Source organism: Pollicipes pollicipes, unplaced genomic scaffold, assembly GCF_011947565.3.
Source record: "Pollicipes pollicipes isolate AB1234 unplaced genomic scaffold, Ppol_2.1 Scaffold_832;HRSCAF=956_pilon_pilon_pilon, whole genome shotgun sequence".
In the NCBI taxonomy this organism is placed as follows: Eukaryota; Metazoa; Arthropoda; class Thecostraca; order Pollicipedomorpha; family Pollicipedidae; genus Pollicipes; species Pollicipes pollicipes.
The window spans coordinates 1,112-20,209 of record NW_023597077.1 but is presented as its reverse complement, the minus strand read 5'-3'; the positions used below and the strand labels follow the sequence as shown (position 1 = coordinate 20,209).

The 19,098-nt window shown below is 51.6% G+C and overlaps 1 protein-coding gene across 1 annotated transcript; it reads right to left on the bottom strand.

Moving 5' to 3' along the window:
- Positions 1–10,812: 10,812 nt before the first annotated feature.
- LOC119114498 (uncharacterized) lies at positions 10,813–18,657 on the bottom strand. The gene is made up of 6 exons (XM_037238607.1): positions 18,461–18,657; positions 14,127–14,277; positions 13,230–13,483; positions 12,386–12,519; positions 11,574–11,613; positions 10,813–11,074 (listed from the first exon to the last, which is right to left on the bottom strand). The coding sequence occupies exons 2-6, from the start codon at positions 14,268–14,270 to the stop codon at positions 10,813–10,815; spliced, it is 834 nt and encodes a 277-aa protein (XP_037094502.1). The 5' UTR covers positions 14,271–14,277; positions 18,461–18,657.
- Between the last annotated feature and the right edge of the window lie 441 nt (positions 18,658–19,098).

Below are 19,098 nucleotides of genomic sequence, written 5' to 3'. Positions count from 1 at the left end.
TGATGAGTGTAGTCCAGCACCCTCTATCAGAGTGAGTAAAATGTACCCTGACAGCTTTACGGAATGGCTGAGTGAGGTGTCAGTATTGCGGAAGTCAAATTGTTGGGACCATCGCTCTTGTCTGGTGTAGCAATCTTAACGCACCCAACGTTTCGGTCAGTTATTTTTTTACCGTTGCCGGGAGTCCTGGGAAGTATGGGATGGTGTTCAAAATGTTACGTACGTAACATTGTAATGTTAATGTTGCATACATCCTAACACACCAGACGAAGACGATAGTCTGAACAATGATTCCGTGCGTGCGTAAACGGACAGTGTTCGGAACTCACGAGCAACAGACTGGTGGCACGGGGTTCGATTTCCGGCGGCGCCCGCCCTTCCTGCCTGGGTGAGAGGCAGGCGACGCCACATAGCCCCAGCAACTAAGTGCATCGTAAACCCTAATGACGACAATAATAAGAGGAAATGCCTGCGTTTTCTACTCAAAGAAATGTTTTGGAAGTGGGCGGAGCAATGGTATCTGAGCATAACTGGAAACGGAAAATGGCATATACAAAAATCTCTAACCCCCTGCCGCCCGTGAGCCTCCTTGTTCGTCACAGCTTCCTTGGGTGGCGGTATAGCCGAGTCGTCAGTGGCGTCCGGTCCGTGTGCGAGCGCGTTGTAATCACGTGCAACGCGTACATCTATGGGGCGTCGTAGGGTCGTAAGCCATCCGCGTACACAGCTTCAATCGCGGACCGAGTCTCGTCACTGCCGTATTTATTCTGTAGAAGTGCATTTCAAAAGCCCAGTGTCCTCACCTGTCTCCTCTTCTTCTGACGGGGAAACATTTTGAAGACATGACGGCAGAACGAGGGTTGCCTCCAATGGGTTTTATTATTTCGTGTCTCTTACGACAGAAATGTGTAGGAAACTATTATTATTGAATATGAAGACGCACAAAGGCGTACACCTGGGGCACCGACGCAGTGGTTTTGTCATGGTCCTGGCTGGCAGTGGACAGGTCAGACCATATCACCCGACGGGTTCAGCGCGTTCGCGGGACAGCCCGTCAATCGGATAGAGACAGAGGCGTCGCGACTCTCACTAATCCAGCTCCCCACACGTTCATGACACCCGGCGGGCGAGTATCAGGCGTCGTAGGCGAGTGCGCAGCTCCCGTACGGTTTTCAAATTGCCAGGAGTCAACAGATGTCCCTAAGACATGCTGTACGTGGGCTTATGCCCACGTTCATCTCTCCAGGAAAACTACGGTAGAACCTCGCCCGAAAGAGCCATGTTAACGACCTTACCCGGGGATGGGAGCTTGACAGAATCCCATGCCGATTCTTGAAGTAAGACAGTAGGGCATCGACCGAAAACCGGCGGGGCAATAGTGATCTAAGCTTTCCATGAATATCTGTGTTATTATTATTGGTCAGTAGGTGACCCCCAGGCGACGATGATGAGTAGAGGAACATTGTCGGAAGTGATACAAATGCTCTAAGCAGGATAATTTCCAAGCCACGAAAACCAAAAGTAAGTTTGTAAGCACCAGTGTACCTGTTGCCTTCTTCCGGTTCTAAAAATGGCCGCGATTCGAGTCCGGGCGGACCTTTCAGGCCACGAAAACATCACCACAGCCGAAATGTTCATTGGATTGCATGATGTATAGTTTCAATACCGGTATATGGCATGCGGAACGAGTTATGGTGAAGGAGAAAAACGATGCAATGATCTTTTAAGCTGTTCAATTGCGCTTCCTGTCTGTTGGGTCAATTTGGGGCACACGTTTGCCACCCATTGCAACCAGTTGGCTACCGGTTGCGTGAAGCCGACAGGACTCTCTGCATCAATGTGGTGCCTTTTTCACTGTACGCTATGTGATTTTATCGTGTCCGCGCCTCGTTGAGTCACTCGACGTCACTCGACGACGTCAGACGATGACGTCACTCGACGACGTCACTTAGCGATGACGACAACGGACGACGTCCGCAGGCTTCGTCCCTGACGACTAGCAATGTGCTTGGCGGCATCTCAGGTAGTCTTAAAATGTTTTCCAACAAAAATCACGAGGCGGATATTACAGAATAAAAAGCAGCATTGAACGAGCGCACACAACCTGCACCAGTCACATATTTCAACTGCAATCACAAGTGGCGGCGGGACACCTCAAATGTGGCATGCGGGCAGTAACAAAGTTCATGACGTTGCTGGACACTTGGAAGATTAGTGTGACTTGCATGCGAGTGCCCATAAGCAAAGAGGGTTGAAAAATGAGCAGTTACCAATGCAACATCTGTGTGCCAACAACAGCGCAAACAATGTCAACAGGTTCTCGGGTATCTGTTTGCATTTCTTTGACAAGGCGAGGCCGTGGTCCAAGAAGTTCACAACAACGGGTGGCACAGTTTTCGTCCAAATAGTGCTGATGCGGTGTGATCATGACACAACATTCTTGCATGACACCCACAAAAAGAACAGTTTGACATATTTGACCTTGCTTGTCCTTTAATGACCTGACCTGCTCACCCCTAGACGCACGCAATCAGGTCTGATGTCACTGATGTAGAAATATTGTTTATAGAACAGAAAGAGAGCATGTCCCAGTTGCTATAAAGTGAGCCATGTTCTCGATTTGGCAAGAAACATGACTGACATGACTTTCACAAGTGAGTCGTAGGCAGGGTTGTCACTTTGTATACTTTCGAGGTGGTCTGAGCCCCCTCTTGGTGCTGGCTTGAGCCCCTCTCATGCTCTACTGAGCCCCCCCCCCCCCCCAATGCGTACGAGAAAAAGGCGAATACTGAGCCAATGAAATGCAGCAAGCAGCTGATCTGCTGGTCCACGAGGTATCTTAACGCATCACTATCAATATCACCATCGTCATGTATCATTGTGCCGGTCGCATTGGCTGTGAATGGAAAGTCACTCCACAACATCGGAACGATTTTGGAACCGACCACGTTGTTTAAGTTTGCCATTAGTGATGCCAATCAAAATAGCCGAAACTAGGGGAGAAATCAGGATTTGAGGGGAGGCAGGTTAATTTAGCTTTATTGGCTCAGCCCCTTCCCCCTCACAACTGATCTTAGAAAGTGACGGCCCTCGTCATCGATCACGACAGATTGTGAAAAAGTGCTAACAATTGGCAGCATGGTAAGCTTATTCAGCTACCGGAAAATCAGCATAATTTCCTTAATGGTTGTCAAGTTATTCAAGAAAACCCCAGACGGCTTTCGTCCGACCACTCATTCGACAAGGGTTAACCACGTGCTAGAGTGGAGAGCAAAACACGCTTTGTAGAGTGGACATGCCCCATTCCATACCCTATTCACTTCCCAAGCGTCCGCAGGTCCCACCTGTCAAAAAAGGATTAAGGACGGACGTGGAAATACTACGGGTGCTTGGATGCGTATAGACTCAAATAATGACGCCGAAATTGTCTTCATGGGTATCGAGATTGTGCAAAAGTCAGAAATGGCACAAATCGGTTGGCATAATATACGAGTACTAAAGTGGTTTAAAATGTGGTTTGTAGATTGTCTAGCATAATTTAATAAGCTAGCGAAAAGCTGTCCTTTGGTACAGGCGAAGGCAGGACGTTCACTGCGTGAATGCAAGCTGCGTCCCATGTCAAGGACGGAGGGTAATGGATGCCAATTCAAAACGGAGGGTAAGCTGTTGTCCCCATCGGGACACAGCTTTCATTCACTGCGTGAAGCTGTGTCCCCCGATGGGTCAGTGCTAGCGTGACCGCATTAATTAATAGGGCGATGTTAAGATGTCCGCTAACAGGCATTGGCACGACCCCGTGCTGATGCGCCGCACGCTGTCGGACATTGGGATGGAATATCACTCGGGGACATGTGCTTGGTGTTACATTAGGGAATGATAAACAACAAATGTACTTGTAAATGTACAATAGGAAAATGTAAATGTAACTGGCCACGTGAACAGGGATATCCCGCTCAATGCACGGTTGTGCGGAGCGAAATACGGTTATGTACCTTGTATGCATAAAGGCCGGAAGTGCGTGCTCAGCATCGCTATGTATATGTATGGTTTTGAAATTAAGTATTTGACTGACGTTGAGACTTTGTCAACCTGTCACTACCACACTGTGGCTGTACGGATAGTTTTAGCTGTACTTCGCATTATGAAACTGGCTGGACCCAAAATAATATTAAGAGCACTCGTGAATATCATACAATGTTCCAGACGGCCTTTTAGGATATATGGTAATACCAAGGTGTGTCATACAGCACTACAAGCAGTTACCAACGGCGAGAGATTCTCATTCATTTCCTGTGATTTCGTGCATCAGTAGTCATTGCAAATCTGCAATTCTGCAATCATCTACTTTCTGTCAATCATGCCCTATTGCAGGGGCATGTCATAATGTACCGTAAAATGAAATTGGTAGTGAAGACGGTTACCACCGAGATCAGAGCCCCTGACGACCAGATTCCAGAAACCAGGGGAATCGGCCCACCAGATGATTCAGGGAAATCCTCCTCGCCTTATGTGAGGCAATGAAAATCACAGTGGCTTTTAACACTAGCGAGACGCCTCTTGTGACTTCGAGACCAACGAGGTGCTAATAAAGATGGCTACAATGTGATGTAAACGACCGGCAACATACGCGAATGGAGCTCGAAGCCTTTATGAACGCATACCAATGGGACTTGTCAATGCATTGCACTGTGCTCCTTTCAAGAGTTTGGGAAGCAGAGATGGATGGATGTGTAGCGTCCGCGCACAGTTCCTATGACTGCTGGAATATTGTCTGAATGGGAATGCCAAGTCCTGACATCTGTGATCGACGTGTCGGACGAATTCGGAAAAGTTAACAGTTCCGGTGACAGAGATTGGGATGGGGTACCCATTGGCGGCGGTAAGCTCGGCACTGCGCTTATTTAGTTTGCATGGCCAAATTTCTGTCCAGTCGAGCAACGGCGTGCTATACTGATACCTGCTCTGCTTCTCATCTCACGGTGCGCCTATGGATGGGACAGGATAAAGGTCGCCTGATGATTTGCAGCCCTCGCGGTCAGCGTGTAGGTGCCGTTCCACACCGCAACACATCGCCCCGCGCTGCCACCAATACGATTGGCTGTCATCTCGTTCGCCGGGATTGGGCTCACTTCGCTTCGAAACTTCGTTGTCGATGTTTGGATCTGTCCTCGATCCGTGGTCCCCAGCTTTGTCGTGAGTTGGGAATTGCAGGCACCCTTTCTGATGGACTAGAGATATGTGACGGTCATTAGGCCTACAGCGCTTGCCTGGGTACAGGGGCACGGGCTCCCTCTATCGTGGTTTTGCATGCCTCTGCTATCTACGTTGGGTAATGTATGCGATTAAACGTCCGCAAATAAACGATATAGGCAGACACGTGGGAATATTAGTGTTATAAAGCACGCAAGGGTGATATAAGTTAAGCAAAAATTTGCCCGCCTGTGACGCGCTCAACTACGAGTTTAGCGCGGCCAAGGTGATTATTTTGAGTGTTAATGAAGTGGGCTGTGGTCCATCGCGCCCTCCTGGCATTCCCCGTGCCTCGATCATTGGTTTGCTGGGATACGAGTCTGTGAGGCACGAGCCATGCCACTCGCTGCGAGCTGTGCTCCCGCCCGTAAAGAAGTGCTCATCAGGAGCGCAATCTCTCCCCTCCAGCAAACTGGAACAGCAGTTGTCCGATGTGGAGTAAGCGGATGTAACTTTTGTCGTCTTGGAGACTATTTCACGCGTCCGGACGTTTAGCTGATTTGCTGAAACTGCTTGAGTTGCCTGGGACTTAATGTCATTGAGGGAGGATCGACTGATGTTTTATGGAGCGGTGTGGGGTCGGTATAACGGACAGGCGTTCCCAATCGGGGTGAATTCTCGTGAGGAGGAGCAAAAAGAGTCTCAGTGGGGAGTTGCTATGCAGCCGAATCATGTCTGAGTTAAGAAAGCGTCAGCATGTAAGTGCTGAGTAGAAAGTGATGTTGCTGCTCTGTTACAGTAGCCAAAGCGCGGTCAGTATGTACGCTGACATGAAGGGATAACGCATGAAGAAATACGGGTTTAATAGCGTGATTTTATTTCTATTTAAATTCGCATTTACCCGGGAACACCAACCCGGAGTCTCCACCCCAACAAACGTTCTAATTCGCCGTAATGAGGCGTTGCGTTTTTACCGCTTGTTTGCTTAAAGGCGTCACAGGCAACAGCATGCGCAGGCTTGATGTGTAAAACAGCTGGTGGAACACGTTCAGATTTTCTGCTTTTCCGAAATTGATTTGCGACGTGGACCGTCTTGCCTGTCGTCTGGACCGTGTCGTCGGACGCACACTCTCTTGTTGGCGACAATAAAGTCCCGATAACGTCCGCATCCCTGACCATTTGATCCACATCGAGAACGACGTCCAAGTTGTGGTCTGATTTGATGTGACTTCGCGGCGCTTGCCGTGGTGGGATTTGGACACAGATGGTCTTTGCGGTTGAAATTAATGCACGCTTCAGAAGCAAGTATCGCTGAGCGGCCTGAAATGTCCAATAAGGTCCGCCGTAGGTTGCGCCGGTCGACCCGTGAAGGCCTTATGACCATATCAGGCAATTGCAGCGCATATCACGGGCGAGGATGAAGCCCGCCGCGTGAACCAGTTGGCCACAGCGCCAAATATGGCCCACCTGGCGGCGGATTTCGCGTTTCGCTCCGCAGAAATAGTGCTCACGCGGTCCATGAACTGTGGTCGCTGGTGACGGGGCGCAGGGAAGCGAAGGCTAAACCGCGGGTCGACCGTGACGTGGTTTTGCGTGTGATGACGAACTTCTTCTTCAGTGCTAGAGGCCGAAGCAAGAGTTATCCGTTATACTGGAAGTGCTCTCTGTGGTGTTGGGAATTGTTCGCAAACGGCTTCGTGAGCAAGATTATTGTCCCAGGACATCAATGGAAGGGTATCTTTTTAACTTTTTGTGCGCTCCCATTATACAAAAAAACAATGCCAAAAAACTGCATCAAAATATTTTGGTTAAACGCCGGAATAACGCCCTGCGTCAGGCAACTCATGGTTACCCACCACACCCAAATTATTTTACTTGGCAAAGTTCTATCGTGGAAGATCGGTAATCGTTGGTAAAATTATGTTCTCCGTCCCGCGTCGTCGATTATGGTAGAATCTGCCAGACGGCAGCTGAGGCTCAGGATCAGTCACGGAAATTGACGTCTCAGGAATAATGTATTAGTCATGTTTCTAGTCCATTGGCGACGGTGCACCAACCTCTAAGGCGCCGGTTACAGGTGTTACGCACCAGGTCAGCGCACCGGTCCACCACTCGGCCACCGCGACCTTTAGTCGACGTTTATGTCTCTACAGTGCCCAACTCATCACACAGCGGGGGGCGTTTCTTCCGCATAACCAGCACAAATAATTATACATTTTGACTGTTTGGCTAAAGTTGATCACTGCGTTACCTGTGCCTCGTGTTGCTCACTGCACCACGCCTTTGCTTCTAATCACACCAATAATAGCATGCCGTCATAAGTTACTATGGTTACTCACAACGCTTCACTCGGGACGGAATGACGAGCAGCCACGTTAACCCCAGCGACGATTCCGCCGCCCGCCTCGACGTGACTCGAGATAGCTACGATATGTTAACGCAGTCGTTATTCGGACCCATGTTGGCACGGGGGGGACACCCAGCCCCACATCAGAGACCATCACAGTTGGACCACCCATCTCACTGCCGGACGCTGAGGGCTGATCAAGGGCCGGTCTGCAGATCGGCGACCTGTGCCGGCATGTGCAGGCTGGCGGCTGGCAGCTCGGATCAACGTAATGCGACGCTACGACGGCCAGTAGGGGTAGGAGATCGACTCTGTAGTCGAAAGTCAAGTGATCATGTATGCGGTTATACACACGCATGCGTGAATGTTACTACACTACGGAGAGCCGCCGCAGTCGCTGCTCGGGAATCCTTGCCGTCGTCTCCTGTCGTCTTCGTTCACGTCTGCTCTGTTCCTTGAACTCCCAGTGGTGAGACGGCTGTGGAATTGACGCTTCATCAATGTCCTTGCAGACTGTGCGACAGTGGGTGCCTTTGCTCCTCAACGTTATCAAACATTACATAAGCCTAAATGTTAGACAAACCTTACGTGGGAATCCTGTTCTCGCAACTGCAGCAGCGATGACAGTCGGACAACAGTAGACCGTGGCAGCAGCACTTTTGTCTGCGCGCTTCCGACCGGGTCTGATTCCTGCCTTACTTCTGCCCCCCAGAGTCCCATCCCCACCCCCAGTGTCCCAGCCTCATCCGGTGTCCAAGCCCCAGTGCACCTAGTCCCATCCCTAGTGCCGACAGCCCCATCCACAGTGCCCCAGTCCATGCCCAGCGCACCAGTCCCATCGCCAGTGCCCCAGTCCCACTGTAGCATCTCAGTCTCGTCTCCGGTGTTTCAGTCCCCATTTTCGCGGTGCATCAGTCGTATGCTCCAGTTACCCTGTTCCGTCCTCCAATGCTCAGCCAGTCCCCGCCACCTAATACTGTACCGTAGTGGTCACTCAGCTCCGTCCCCAGTGCTCCAGTTCCGCTGCGGAATGTTTCGATCCCGCCCAGGATCTCAGTCCCAGTACTCCCCGCGTCTAAAGCGCAATTCTCAGGGCTTCAGTCTCTACTCCATTGCCGTGCCTCAATCCCACGCCCGAGTTTCTCGCCCCCCCCCCCCCTCTCCTCCCTCCCTCCGCACCTTCTCCTACCCCAGCACATGACTCCTCGCACCCAGTGTCATGCTCTTGCTCCCCCGCCCCTTCCATTGATTTGTTCCTGCCCCTCCCCCAGTGGCTCATACCTAGTGACCCAGTGCCTTAGTGCCGGTCCCCTGAGGGCCGCTGAGTTTGCGTCTTGCGTGGGTCTCGGGCCCTTACCAACTGCCTCCGTGGTGTATTCCTGTTGTTCAGTGCCCAGCGCGGTGGTCTCAGCTCCCCACCCGGGTCGAGCGTAGACCAGAAGCATGTTCGTAAACCAGGTGCAGATATCGCAAATGTTCGTATTTTCCCAATCGCCTCATTTTCCTAGATGCTGATTTCTGTATTGCCGGATGTTTGCGCCTCAGATGTTCGTAACCACACATGTCTGTGTGTGCAGATGTTCGCACTGCAACTGTTCGTAAACGCTGGTGTTCTTATCGCAGGTGTCCGTATGGTACATGTTTGCTTGTGTAGATGTTTTATCGCAAATGTCCTAAGCCCGAAAAAAATTACGGCTGGGAAGTTAAGAAAGTCGCACGATTGGACAACAACGGCGGTGTCAATCCAACTCTCATGACACCGAGGCCAACGCATTCCGCGCTTGCTGTGTTTGCAATTTGTACAGTCTTCTAGCCCACGGTCTCTCCCTTCTCATAGTCCTTCACGAAGGTAAGTCCATGGCATGAGTCACGTCACATTCAGGCCACCCGCTTCCATCTCTCGTGAAACACCGCCGATATGGTTAACCAAGACGCCATAGAATGGGCGCGGCCAGACAAACGGCCGTTTGCCATGGAGATATCGAGCCATTTGCGCGCTGTTTTAGAAAGATCGAGCCCGCCAAACATTAATTTTGTGTCTTGATATGGGCAGCGTATTCTGCTCATGCTAATCCATGTTAACTTCTCTGTTTTCATATGTTATCTTTACAGCGTAAAGGGGAACTGCTTTTTCTGCAAATCTCTTCGGCTTTAAACACTGGCTTCAACAAGCGATGAGTACACCCCTGGCAGTGCTTACACAACAACAGTATCGGCACTGCTTCCCTTATTCGCCTGCTTTATCCTCCACTCACACAACGACCACCTTATCCGGGGTAAGCTGTATGCTTCAGCCAGGAAATAGACTGAAGTACCCCCTTCCCACCCTCCATGGCGCAAGCCTCGCCCGAGCGCCCACGCCCTGCCCATTTTACCGAGACGGGTCCTTATGGGGGAGTCCCAGTAAGCAGCACTACCAGTCGTAATATATATATATATATATATATATATATAATATATATATATACCATGTCGGTGGGCGACAATATGAAATCAATACTGAAGTCTGAGGGTAATTGGGAAGGTGACCAGGATCCCTACATATTTATACGGCATTAGGCGCCCTATCTGAACATTATTATGCCTCTCTATGGGTACCGGATCGTTAGCGCTTACGAACGTCTCTGGAGCGGGCATTTGAGGGCACAGTTAACGACAATGGTTTTCATCCGAACGTTTTGTGCGCATGAACATGAGCGTTTACGGCATAAGCGTTAGGAACATCCGCAATGAGGAACGCATTTGCGGTTGCAAACATCTGCAATGCAACATTCCGCGACATGAACATTTGCAAGTACGAATATTAGCGTTCACGGACGCCCTGCATTGCAGACATCTGCGAATGCGCCAACAAAAATTGTGTGCGAACTTTTCCGTGCGAATATCCGCCTTACGAGCCTGTGTCACGGAATCGGACCGTATCTCAGTCAAATGCCCACGTCCCTTTTAACAAAGAGTGGCACACGACGCGCTCCCTTCCCCCCCCCCCCCCATGTATTGCAGCAATTGCGTAATGAGCGGAGTGATTAGCGCCTTCGCTCCACGGGGAGGCCTGAGTTCGAATCCCAGTTGTGCCACGACCCCTGGGTGCTTATATGGCCATTGCAGTCAACGGCTTTACATAAAAGGGCACGCGACGGCGTTCATAGTGGCCCCTTACAAAAACAGCGATTTGCTTAGGGCGCAAAATCAGCCATGGAATCGACGCATAATCTCGCGTGAGAGCCCGGCGCTCAGACCGCTACGCCCATCACGCCACCAGCGTACTCGCGCCCTCACCAGTAGCAGCTAGCGGCCGGTGACGTCTCGGTACCGCTGGTGTCGCTGTGCGCCGCCTCAGTACCGCTCGCGGGCTTCCCGGTACGGCTCGGATGGCTCTCGGAAGGCTGGTAGCCCCACTGCTTCTGCCAGTGGTGGGTCCAGTACAGCTCGCCCTGATCGTTGGCGCGTTGCGCGTCCTTGCACACCCAGACGCAGTACACCAGGCAGAAGATGAGCGCGCAGAAGCCGCCAATCAGCAGCGCCAGGCCGATGAACCTGGCCGGCGACGCGTCACGTGTCACGTAATTGGCAGACGTCAGTGAAACGCACCTATGCGTGCACGTGCGCCGGTGTGTATGGTGGGGAACACTGCGTGTGTGACCACAGCTAGCGGTGCGGTCTACTTGAAGAGCTCGCGGTATACCTGTGCGGGGACACGGCATGTGACCGAGTAGGTATTCCCGCATGCCGGCAGGAAGGGGCTCTGAGAAGCACATCTGGTTTATCCGCGGCCAATGACTCGATGCGCGTCACAGCACATGACCCTGCGTGCACGAGAACACGGTGCAGGCACCTGGGCAGGGCACGGCACGTTCGGGGGAGGCCTGAACACCGAGTTTTCTCAGCGGTATACGGGAGAAGAGTTTGGAAATGGAAGCATCAAGCAGTCGAACCATCAACTACCTGAGACCCCGCGGCGTTGTGTGTGCGATGGCTCGGGGCATAGTGGCTTAGAAAAGGCGACAGTTTCACATTAATGATTGTTCACATTCACTGCAAGACGGCAGTGAGAAGGTAGTAGTCCGCCCGCGTGCCTGCAACAGAGGCACGAGCACCACCGACGAGTCTCAGGCCTGAAGCCGCGTGAGCACTCACCATACAACGGCGGAATTGAAGAGCTGGAGGATGATGACAAAACCTAGCGCGATCAGCAGAATGGCCCAAGTTCAGCAGCAGCATGAGCAGCAGACGCCTGCAACAGAGCGGGCCGTGTCATAATTACCCTAACAGTCAGCTAACATGCGACGCCCTCAGGTCTCAGTCCCCGGCATGCCCGGCGCGGTTTCAAACGACAACGGTCCAATTAAAAGCCAGGGGCAACGTCAGCAAGGTCCAATCAAAGCCAAAGACAACGTCAGCAAGGCGACGAAGGCTGCGGGGTGGCGGACAACGTATGGGTGGCAATGCACGGCGGCAAAGCATTGCGATCAAGCGTGCGGCCGGTGACCATGCGCTCTGAGAATCTGTGAACCCGTTGCCTTTCGCCGCACAAACGGTCGGAGTGGAAGACGAACGATGAAAAACGTTATTTTCGGGCACGTTATTTTCCACACCGCGTGAAGCCTGCGCTGAACGCGGTCGGCCACCTGCCGTCGGCTTTGCGACGCTGGTGAATGGGTACCGAAGAGCAGGGAAAAAATGGCCGATGCGAGCCGGCCTGGCTCCTATATTAGCCACCCGTAGCCACATGTGCGGTGCTAGTCCATCGGGGGCTATAAGATAGGCGAACGTTAGCTCGCAGAACAACATCTCCAACGCAGCACCCGGATGGCGCCCGGTCGCCGTGGTCCCTCATCGTGGTCCCACCTTTCGTGTTGGGGCAGCACGGGTGAGGAGCTGCCATGGTCTCCATCATCAGGTTGCCGTGGCGGGACGTCTTCGTCTTCATCGTGCCGTCTGAGACCCCGCTGCGGTAAGTGCGCTGGCTTGGGGCGTAGTGGCTGGAACAAGGCGACGGGCCGACATTAATGAAACCTGAATGTGACTGATGAATCACAAAAACACGAGTGAATTGCGGACATAAATACTGAGGCATGCACATTACAAGCGAAACAATGACGGACCAAACAAATACGTCTCTGTATTTTCTTCGCTGCATCAGGGTTTTAATAGGGACGCCATATGGCCAGGGTAGCCGGCGCGCCCTACGTCCCAAATCATCAGCATAACCATCATCATCATCATCATCATCATCATCATCATCATCATCGGTCATGTGCTGTTCGTGCTTTCATTTCGTTCATTCTATTCCCGTGCTTTCATTTCGCATGCACGTGCTGGCTATCGGCCGAGCGTAGACCAACTGAGCTGGCTTCGATGGCGAAGGACGTAAGGCGCCTGTCTGCGACACACACAGACACTTGCCTGGGCTACTCGGCCTTCTCACTGGTCAGCGCGACTCGTCTTTACAGCTCCTCTGATTAGGCATTGGTATACTGGTTACCTTGCGGCGAACTAGCCGCGTTTTGGTGACTTTACTCAGCCGTTGATGACGTGTTTCGTTCCCACGCCAACTACGGCACCCCACCCCCATCCCCACCCCCACCCCCACTCCCACCTCTTCTCCTCCTCCCCCCACTCAGGTAAAAGCGCTCACGGGCACTGATTCCGTCCAACACCCATACAACACTCCGCCTCCAAGCGTACTGACCTCATCTCGCTGACCGGGGGCGGCTGATGCGCCTCGGCGTATATCTCGCTGGCCTCGCGCTCCTCCGGGTCGTAGCGGCGGTCGTGGCCGCGGTCGTCGTCGTAGCGGCGGTCGTGGCTGCGCTCCCGTGACCGGCCGTGGTGGCCGCGGCCCGTGTCGTAGCGCTCCTGCTCGTGCATGTCGTAGCGCGGCGTGTCCAGGATGAACTCGCTCACGGCCCGGTCCGACGGCGCGCGCTCTGTCTCGCTGCGCTGCTGCGGCGAGGCGGCGGTGAAGGTTTCCCCAGCGGGAATCGGGTCCTGACCTCTCGACGTACAGACTCGACCACGTACGCTCTCCGTTTGTGACGGGCAGTTGGCTCGTGTCCGGCACCGTATCGTACATGTCAGCAAGCAGGTAGAATGTGCAAGTCGATCCATTTTAGAGATATCTATGAAAGATATCGAAAGATATCGAAGGTATCGTCCAGCCGTTTTGACGGGGCGAGCGATGTGATATCTGACTTTGCTGAGTAAGACGACCGGGACGAATAGTTTATCTGCGCCTAACCCGTGGAATCACCAAATACAGAGTGGATGTGCCGTAGCGGAGTATCATGTAGTGCTCGCCTTATTCGGGGGTTCGGATTGCATTACAGCAAATGACACGTTTCTCCTTTCTTTGGTCGTTGGCGTTTACCTCATCAAAAACCGCAGTAATTACATCATTAGGATAACAAGAAATGTGGAAAAGGTGAGACTGGGTAGCTAAATTTGTGGAGTTTGCAAGCATGGAAACGCCAAACTCCTGTCTGCCTAGCGACGGAAAATGGCCACAAAACGGTATACAGCCGTTCTGAGTTGTCCTTCCGCGATCCGGCGTTTGGCGCAATCTCATATTCACCCTCTCCCTCCCTACCTCGTCATAGTCGCGGTGCATAGCCCGCTGCCGGTGATCGTCATCTCGATGTCGGTAGCGCCGGTCGTCCTCCTCGTCCTCCTGGTACCGGTTCTCCACGTCGTCCCGATGGTGGCGCCCCTCGTGGCGGTGTTGGCGCGACATGGTCACCCTGGAACGGGGGTGGCGTCAGGGAAAATGCGGTCTGTTGGCGCGAAATGGTCACCCTGGGACAGGGGTGGCGTCAGGGAGAATGTGGTCCTCAATAGACTTCACATGAACATATATTTAAGACAGACATTGACTTCCAATAGTAGGTTGCAATGTGCCAGTGCGTGTCTTCGACAGCCTGTGATTTGTCCTGCCGTGCTTTCAACAAACCGACCCGGGGTTCCGTCTGGGTGATCCGTGTGCCAAAATGTCTTCAGGATATGTTTAATTGATGGCCAAGAAAAGTGTTAAATTTCAGCTTTCTAGCTGAAACAGCTTGGCGATGATGTAAGACACAAAAGGGAGCCGAGTTCCCCCCGTGTAAACATAAGGTTAAAAACTGAGGTGAAGAGAGAGACGATTTGCCGAAAAAACCAGCTTCAGGCACATAGAGAAGTAAAAAGAGATTGGAACACCTCCTGTTTCGGTCAGTGATCTCACCTTGACCTAGACAATTTTGAGGGTTGTGACGCAGAAAATATGAGATCGCGAAGCAAATCGCCTTGAGCCGGCAATGAACCAAGCCTTGTAACCAACTCTTGAGCCCTTATTGTGGGAGCTAGCGAGGTGACGTCACGATCAGCTGACCGGCGGACGTACAGCGCCTCTCGGTGAGTTATTTCCAGTTGAATCATGAGTTTCGAGTTTTGGACATGACTCTGAGTCAATATCCGCCTCCTCAGACTGCTCATCTGTCAAGTTTGAGTTCAAAGATGACCCCTGTAGAAAATAAATCAATCCAATCGAGTTTGAGTGAGTCCCAAACAATCACGCGTCCCGCGTGGATTCTGAATGCGGCTGGCTCGACTCCTGCCCGGTTGACGCTGCGGGGATGTCATCAGCCCCATGCGTTGATGAACAGATTGGAACACACTCGAGATTGGGCCGTGTGGTGCTGTCGGCCCTCAAAGCCGTCCAGAATTAGAGGCCGGCGACAGATGGCGCGGCGGCTGGTCGTTTATTGGCGCCTGGAGAGCGTCGGACGCGGCCGGGCAGTGACACGATGGGGTCGGGTTGAGAGATGAGGGGTGAGATGAGGTGCGGGGTGAGAGATGAGGTGCGCTACGGTGCGATCTGCGATTGTATCTGGGAGGGGCGGACTTGCTGTGACAGGGGCCTCACCGAAATCACCGAAGCTGGCCCCGGCAGCACCGGTCTATTTTATTCGCTGGTCCATGAATCTTGCTTTTGACGACGTAGGCTGTCGGAACTCTGGGTCGGGAACGATGGGCCACGAACAGTGGTTTTAATGTGTTTCATGTACCTCGCATGAGATGAATAAAAATTATAGTGTGGACCACTGTCTGTTATTTTGTTTTTAGGAGTGCAATTTGGGTATCGCAATGGGCACGGGGTGGTTTGTAACTATCAACGGCCTTTTCACCAGGGCTTATTGGACCGCCATGTCTTCACATGTTTTCCATTCGCACGAAATCCGATCGATCGCACGAAAATGTGTGTTGCTCAAGCGGCTTCAGCGTATCATATCTGAGTTACAAACAGTTTTAATGAGTAACGAAGCAGGGCGCTCTTATCTCGAATAACTGCTGAATCTCTTTCAAATCCTAACTATTTGAGTACAAGTTGCCGAAACACCCACGTAACAACCATTCGTGAAAACAGCATGTTCAGGTATCTGGCCTGCTGCTAGTACTACATTTTTCCTTGATACGGTTGAGAGTATCGAGACTGGAATTGAGATATGCGCTGATATGCAAGATATGCGCAAGATATGCATACCTACACCTCCCTACATATCCGTACCTACACAATGATGCGCGTAGCATAAGATGAAAATTCGGAGCAAAAGGTAAAAAAATATGGATGGGTTGACTACAGCTCATGAACGCACGCCCGGTGGCCGGTTAAATACCGTTCGTTCGGGTGTGGGTCAGTTTGACGCCATTGATATCTCAAAAACTAAGCGAGCTAGGAGCACTAAATTCAAAGGAAGTGTTGACTCCTGCGTGAACTCGCTTGTGCTAAAACTTCAGGCTCCTAGCTTATGGCTTTCGTGTCAAATAAGGTCTAACAAGGTCAAACTCCAGACTGGTGTTCAAAGTGCCCCCAGACCTTCCGATGAACCGCCGTGCACCTAGATACCTACTCTAAGTAAAAATCACTGGTGTTTATTAGAGATCCGTGACCTATTGTGACCTTTCCAAGGCCATGGTTACCAAAACCATACACGACTGCTTTAAATTTTTGTCATCTGAGCAAGCATCAAGAATTACGCCAAGCAGTTTGTTCCTAAAAAAGCTTACCTGGGCCATTTTAGGTCATTGATCTATTCTGACCTTCAGAAATTCCAAGGCAGATGTATAATGTGGTTCCTGTTGTCAATAAACTGAAAATGAGCACCACAAACTACCCCATCCAGCAAACTCTAGAGCAATAAAACAGGTCGGTTTTGACCTTGGTCTGGCCTTTATATCGCACCCCAAGTCAATGGAATTTGTTAATTCAATTGTTGTGTTGTCCATTTAAGTATCACAGAGATGTATGGCTTCGTCTAACGCTCCGTTGTTGCATCAAATTGAGCGATTCCCTTGAAATTGCCCTCGCGGAATCTATGGTTTGACTTTGACCTACTGTAGGTCAGTGACCTTACAAGGTACATCTAAATTTTGGATGTCAAACGATTTGCTATTTTGTTGTCTACAGCTATGCAGAATTTGGTGTGGCTACACCATACCGTTCGGAAATAATTCCGGAAAATATTCGGGGGTCAGGGCGTGGACGTTGGAGTGGCTATGTCTAAAATGTTTCCGACGTAGACGAAAAATGTTTTATCTCGGGAAAAGGGACAAGTTCTCCAGTTGAAATGTTGCAGACGTTTCATCTGGGGAACTCGTCTCTCTTGGTGCCATTTGATATGGTTAAAACACAAAAATGATTCAATTTGCCAAAAAGTTAGTGAGGTCCGGACAATACCAGTCTTAGTAGTGGTCACGCTTATGTGCTGCTCTTTCGATCGAAAGATGCGTTGCTAGCCGGACGTTAAAGTCTCGCACGCCTCAAATGGACGCGTTAGACTGAACATTTGAATTATTGCTGAGTTTTTTTAGGCTTTGGTAGTTACCGACAGTGATCTTTCCACTTAAGACAATTTCATTCCGCACAATTTAACTTTTGCATTGTTAAGGACGTTTGGTCTGCATACTCTCAAACGAAATACAATTACAGTGATTCGACTTCCCGATTTCCAAGGGAATTCAGCGCAATAAAGAGATTAAATCATAAGGACGAGCCTCCAAGCGCTTAAAGTTTTTGCAAGATATGAATGCATAAAGTACTCTCCAACAACGTGCATACGTCAAATGCCGCAGGCGATTCCTATTCCGGAGATCCCAAACATCCCCGAAAGGAAATCGTGTTCGTCGACCGGCCATCGAGGTTTGATTCACACTCGATTTGGTGATCATCTGCAGGCATAGCGGGGCAGGGTGCATCCCCCTGCGATAAGACTCGTCTCATTTCCGTAACTGCGCCTGCACAGTCGTCGCTGGGTGCGCCTGATGGCGATCTGCACAGACACCCAGCCTGCACCGCCGCTGGGCCCGCCGCCGCCGAACGGTAGCGCAGGGAAACTGCAACGCCGTGTAGGAATGTAGCCACGCCTGCCGGGATCGCCCACACGGAGATATGTACCGAACACCGCAGGTCGCCGCTGCGCAGCTGCAGTCGTCTATGCAGATTACGCTGGGGGTTGGAATCGCTGGAAACGCATGGGCTATGTGCACCAATCTTGCCTTGTCACAAAGGTGGCAAAGGTGCCCCGTGCCCCTAATATGGTGTCGTTTGGCATGGCGTGGCATTATCAAATATTGATGAAAACATTTTCACATTCATAGGAGCATTTTCGCATGAAGTATCCCTGTAGTCTGTGCTTAGAAGAGCTTGGCGTTACTTCTAATTTGCTGATGTGTTTGACTCTAAAGGAAGCAGCAGATACCATGAGAAAATAACTAAGAATACATCCGGCGAAAGCACCCAAGGCTCAGGGTAAGCAGACTACACACCATCTTTTTACGCTTACACTTCGATCCAGTCATGCGGTTCAAAGCTGAAAGTGTCGCGCGTGCTCGCAGGTGGTGTGACCTCACAGCTGTCAGCTGAGCTGACCACCTGTCCGGCCGCCATACCTTGGCGCAGGGCGTGACCGGAGAGCCTGTCCGGTCCTTCTTCGCCGACCTGGTGTCCTGGAAGGTCACGAGTGTCCTCTTCCGCCGACCAGCACCACCCACCGGCCGCCGCACCCGCCTTCAGCGCCGCAGCAGCCCCCTGCGCTGCGCTAGCTCGTCGCCGCACGCCAGGCACCGTCACACGATGACTTTCTTGGGCTCGCCGCCGGCAGCGCCGCCCCTGCGAACGCCCTTGAAAGTGAAATCCAGCGGGCGGGCAGGGGCCTGTGCAGGATGTCGGTTACGTGAATGCACGCTACCCCGACCGTGAGAGGAGAGCGGGGCAGTGCAAAGGCACAAGCAGGCGGGGGAGTGGAGTAGCCACACTGACATTGCAGTTCGCACTGCCAAAGATGTGACTGCGGTTCTGTATTGCGATGGAGGCAGGGGTGAAGTTTCCTATTCAGCTGGGGCTCCAACTTCCCTCAATTGGGCTTCAGCCTCCCTCTCCCCTCCAACTTTAAGAAAAAGTGAGCCAAATCCGAGGAAAACCCGGTGCGTTAGTGTGCTTTGCGAGCATATAGCAGTATTGTTTTACTGTTGAACCGTCAAACTTTGTGACGAAAGAACTTATTTGCCGAAACTACACGCCTGAATGG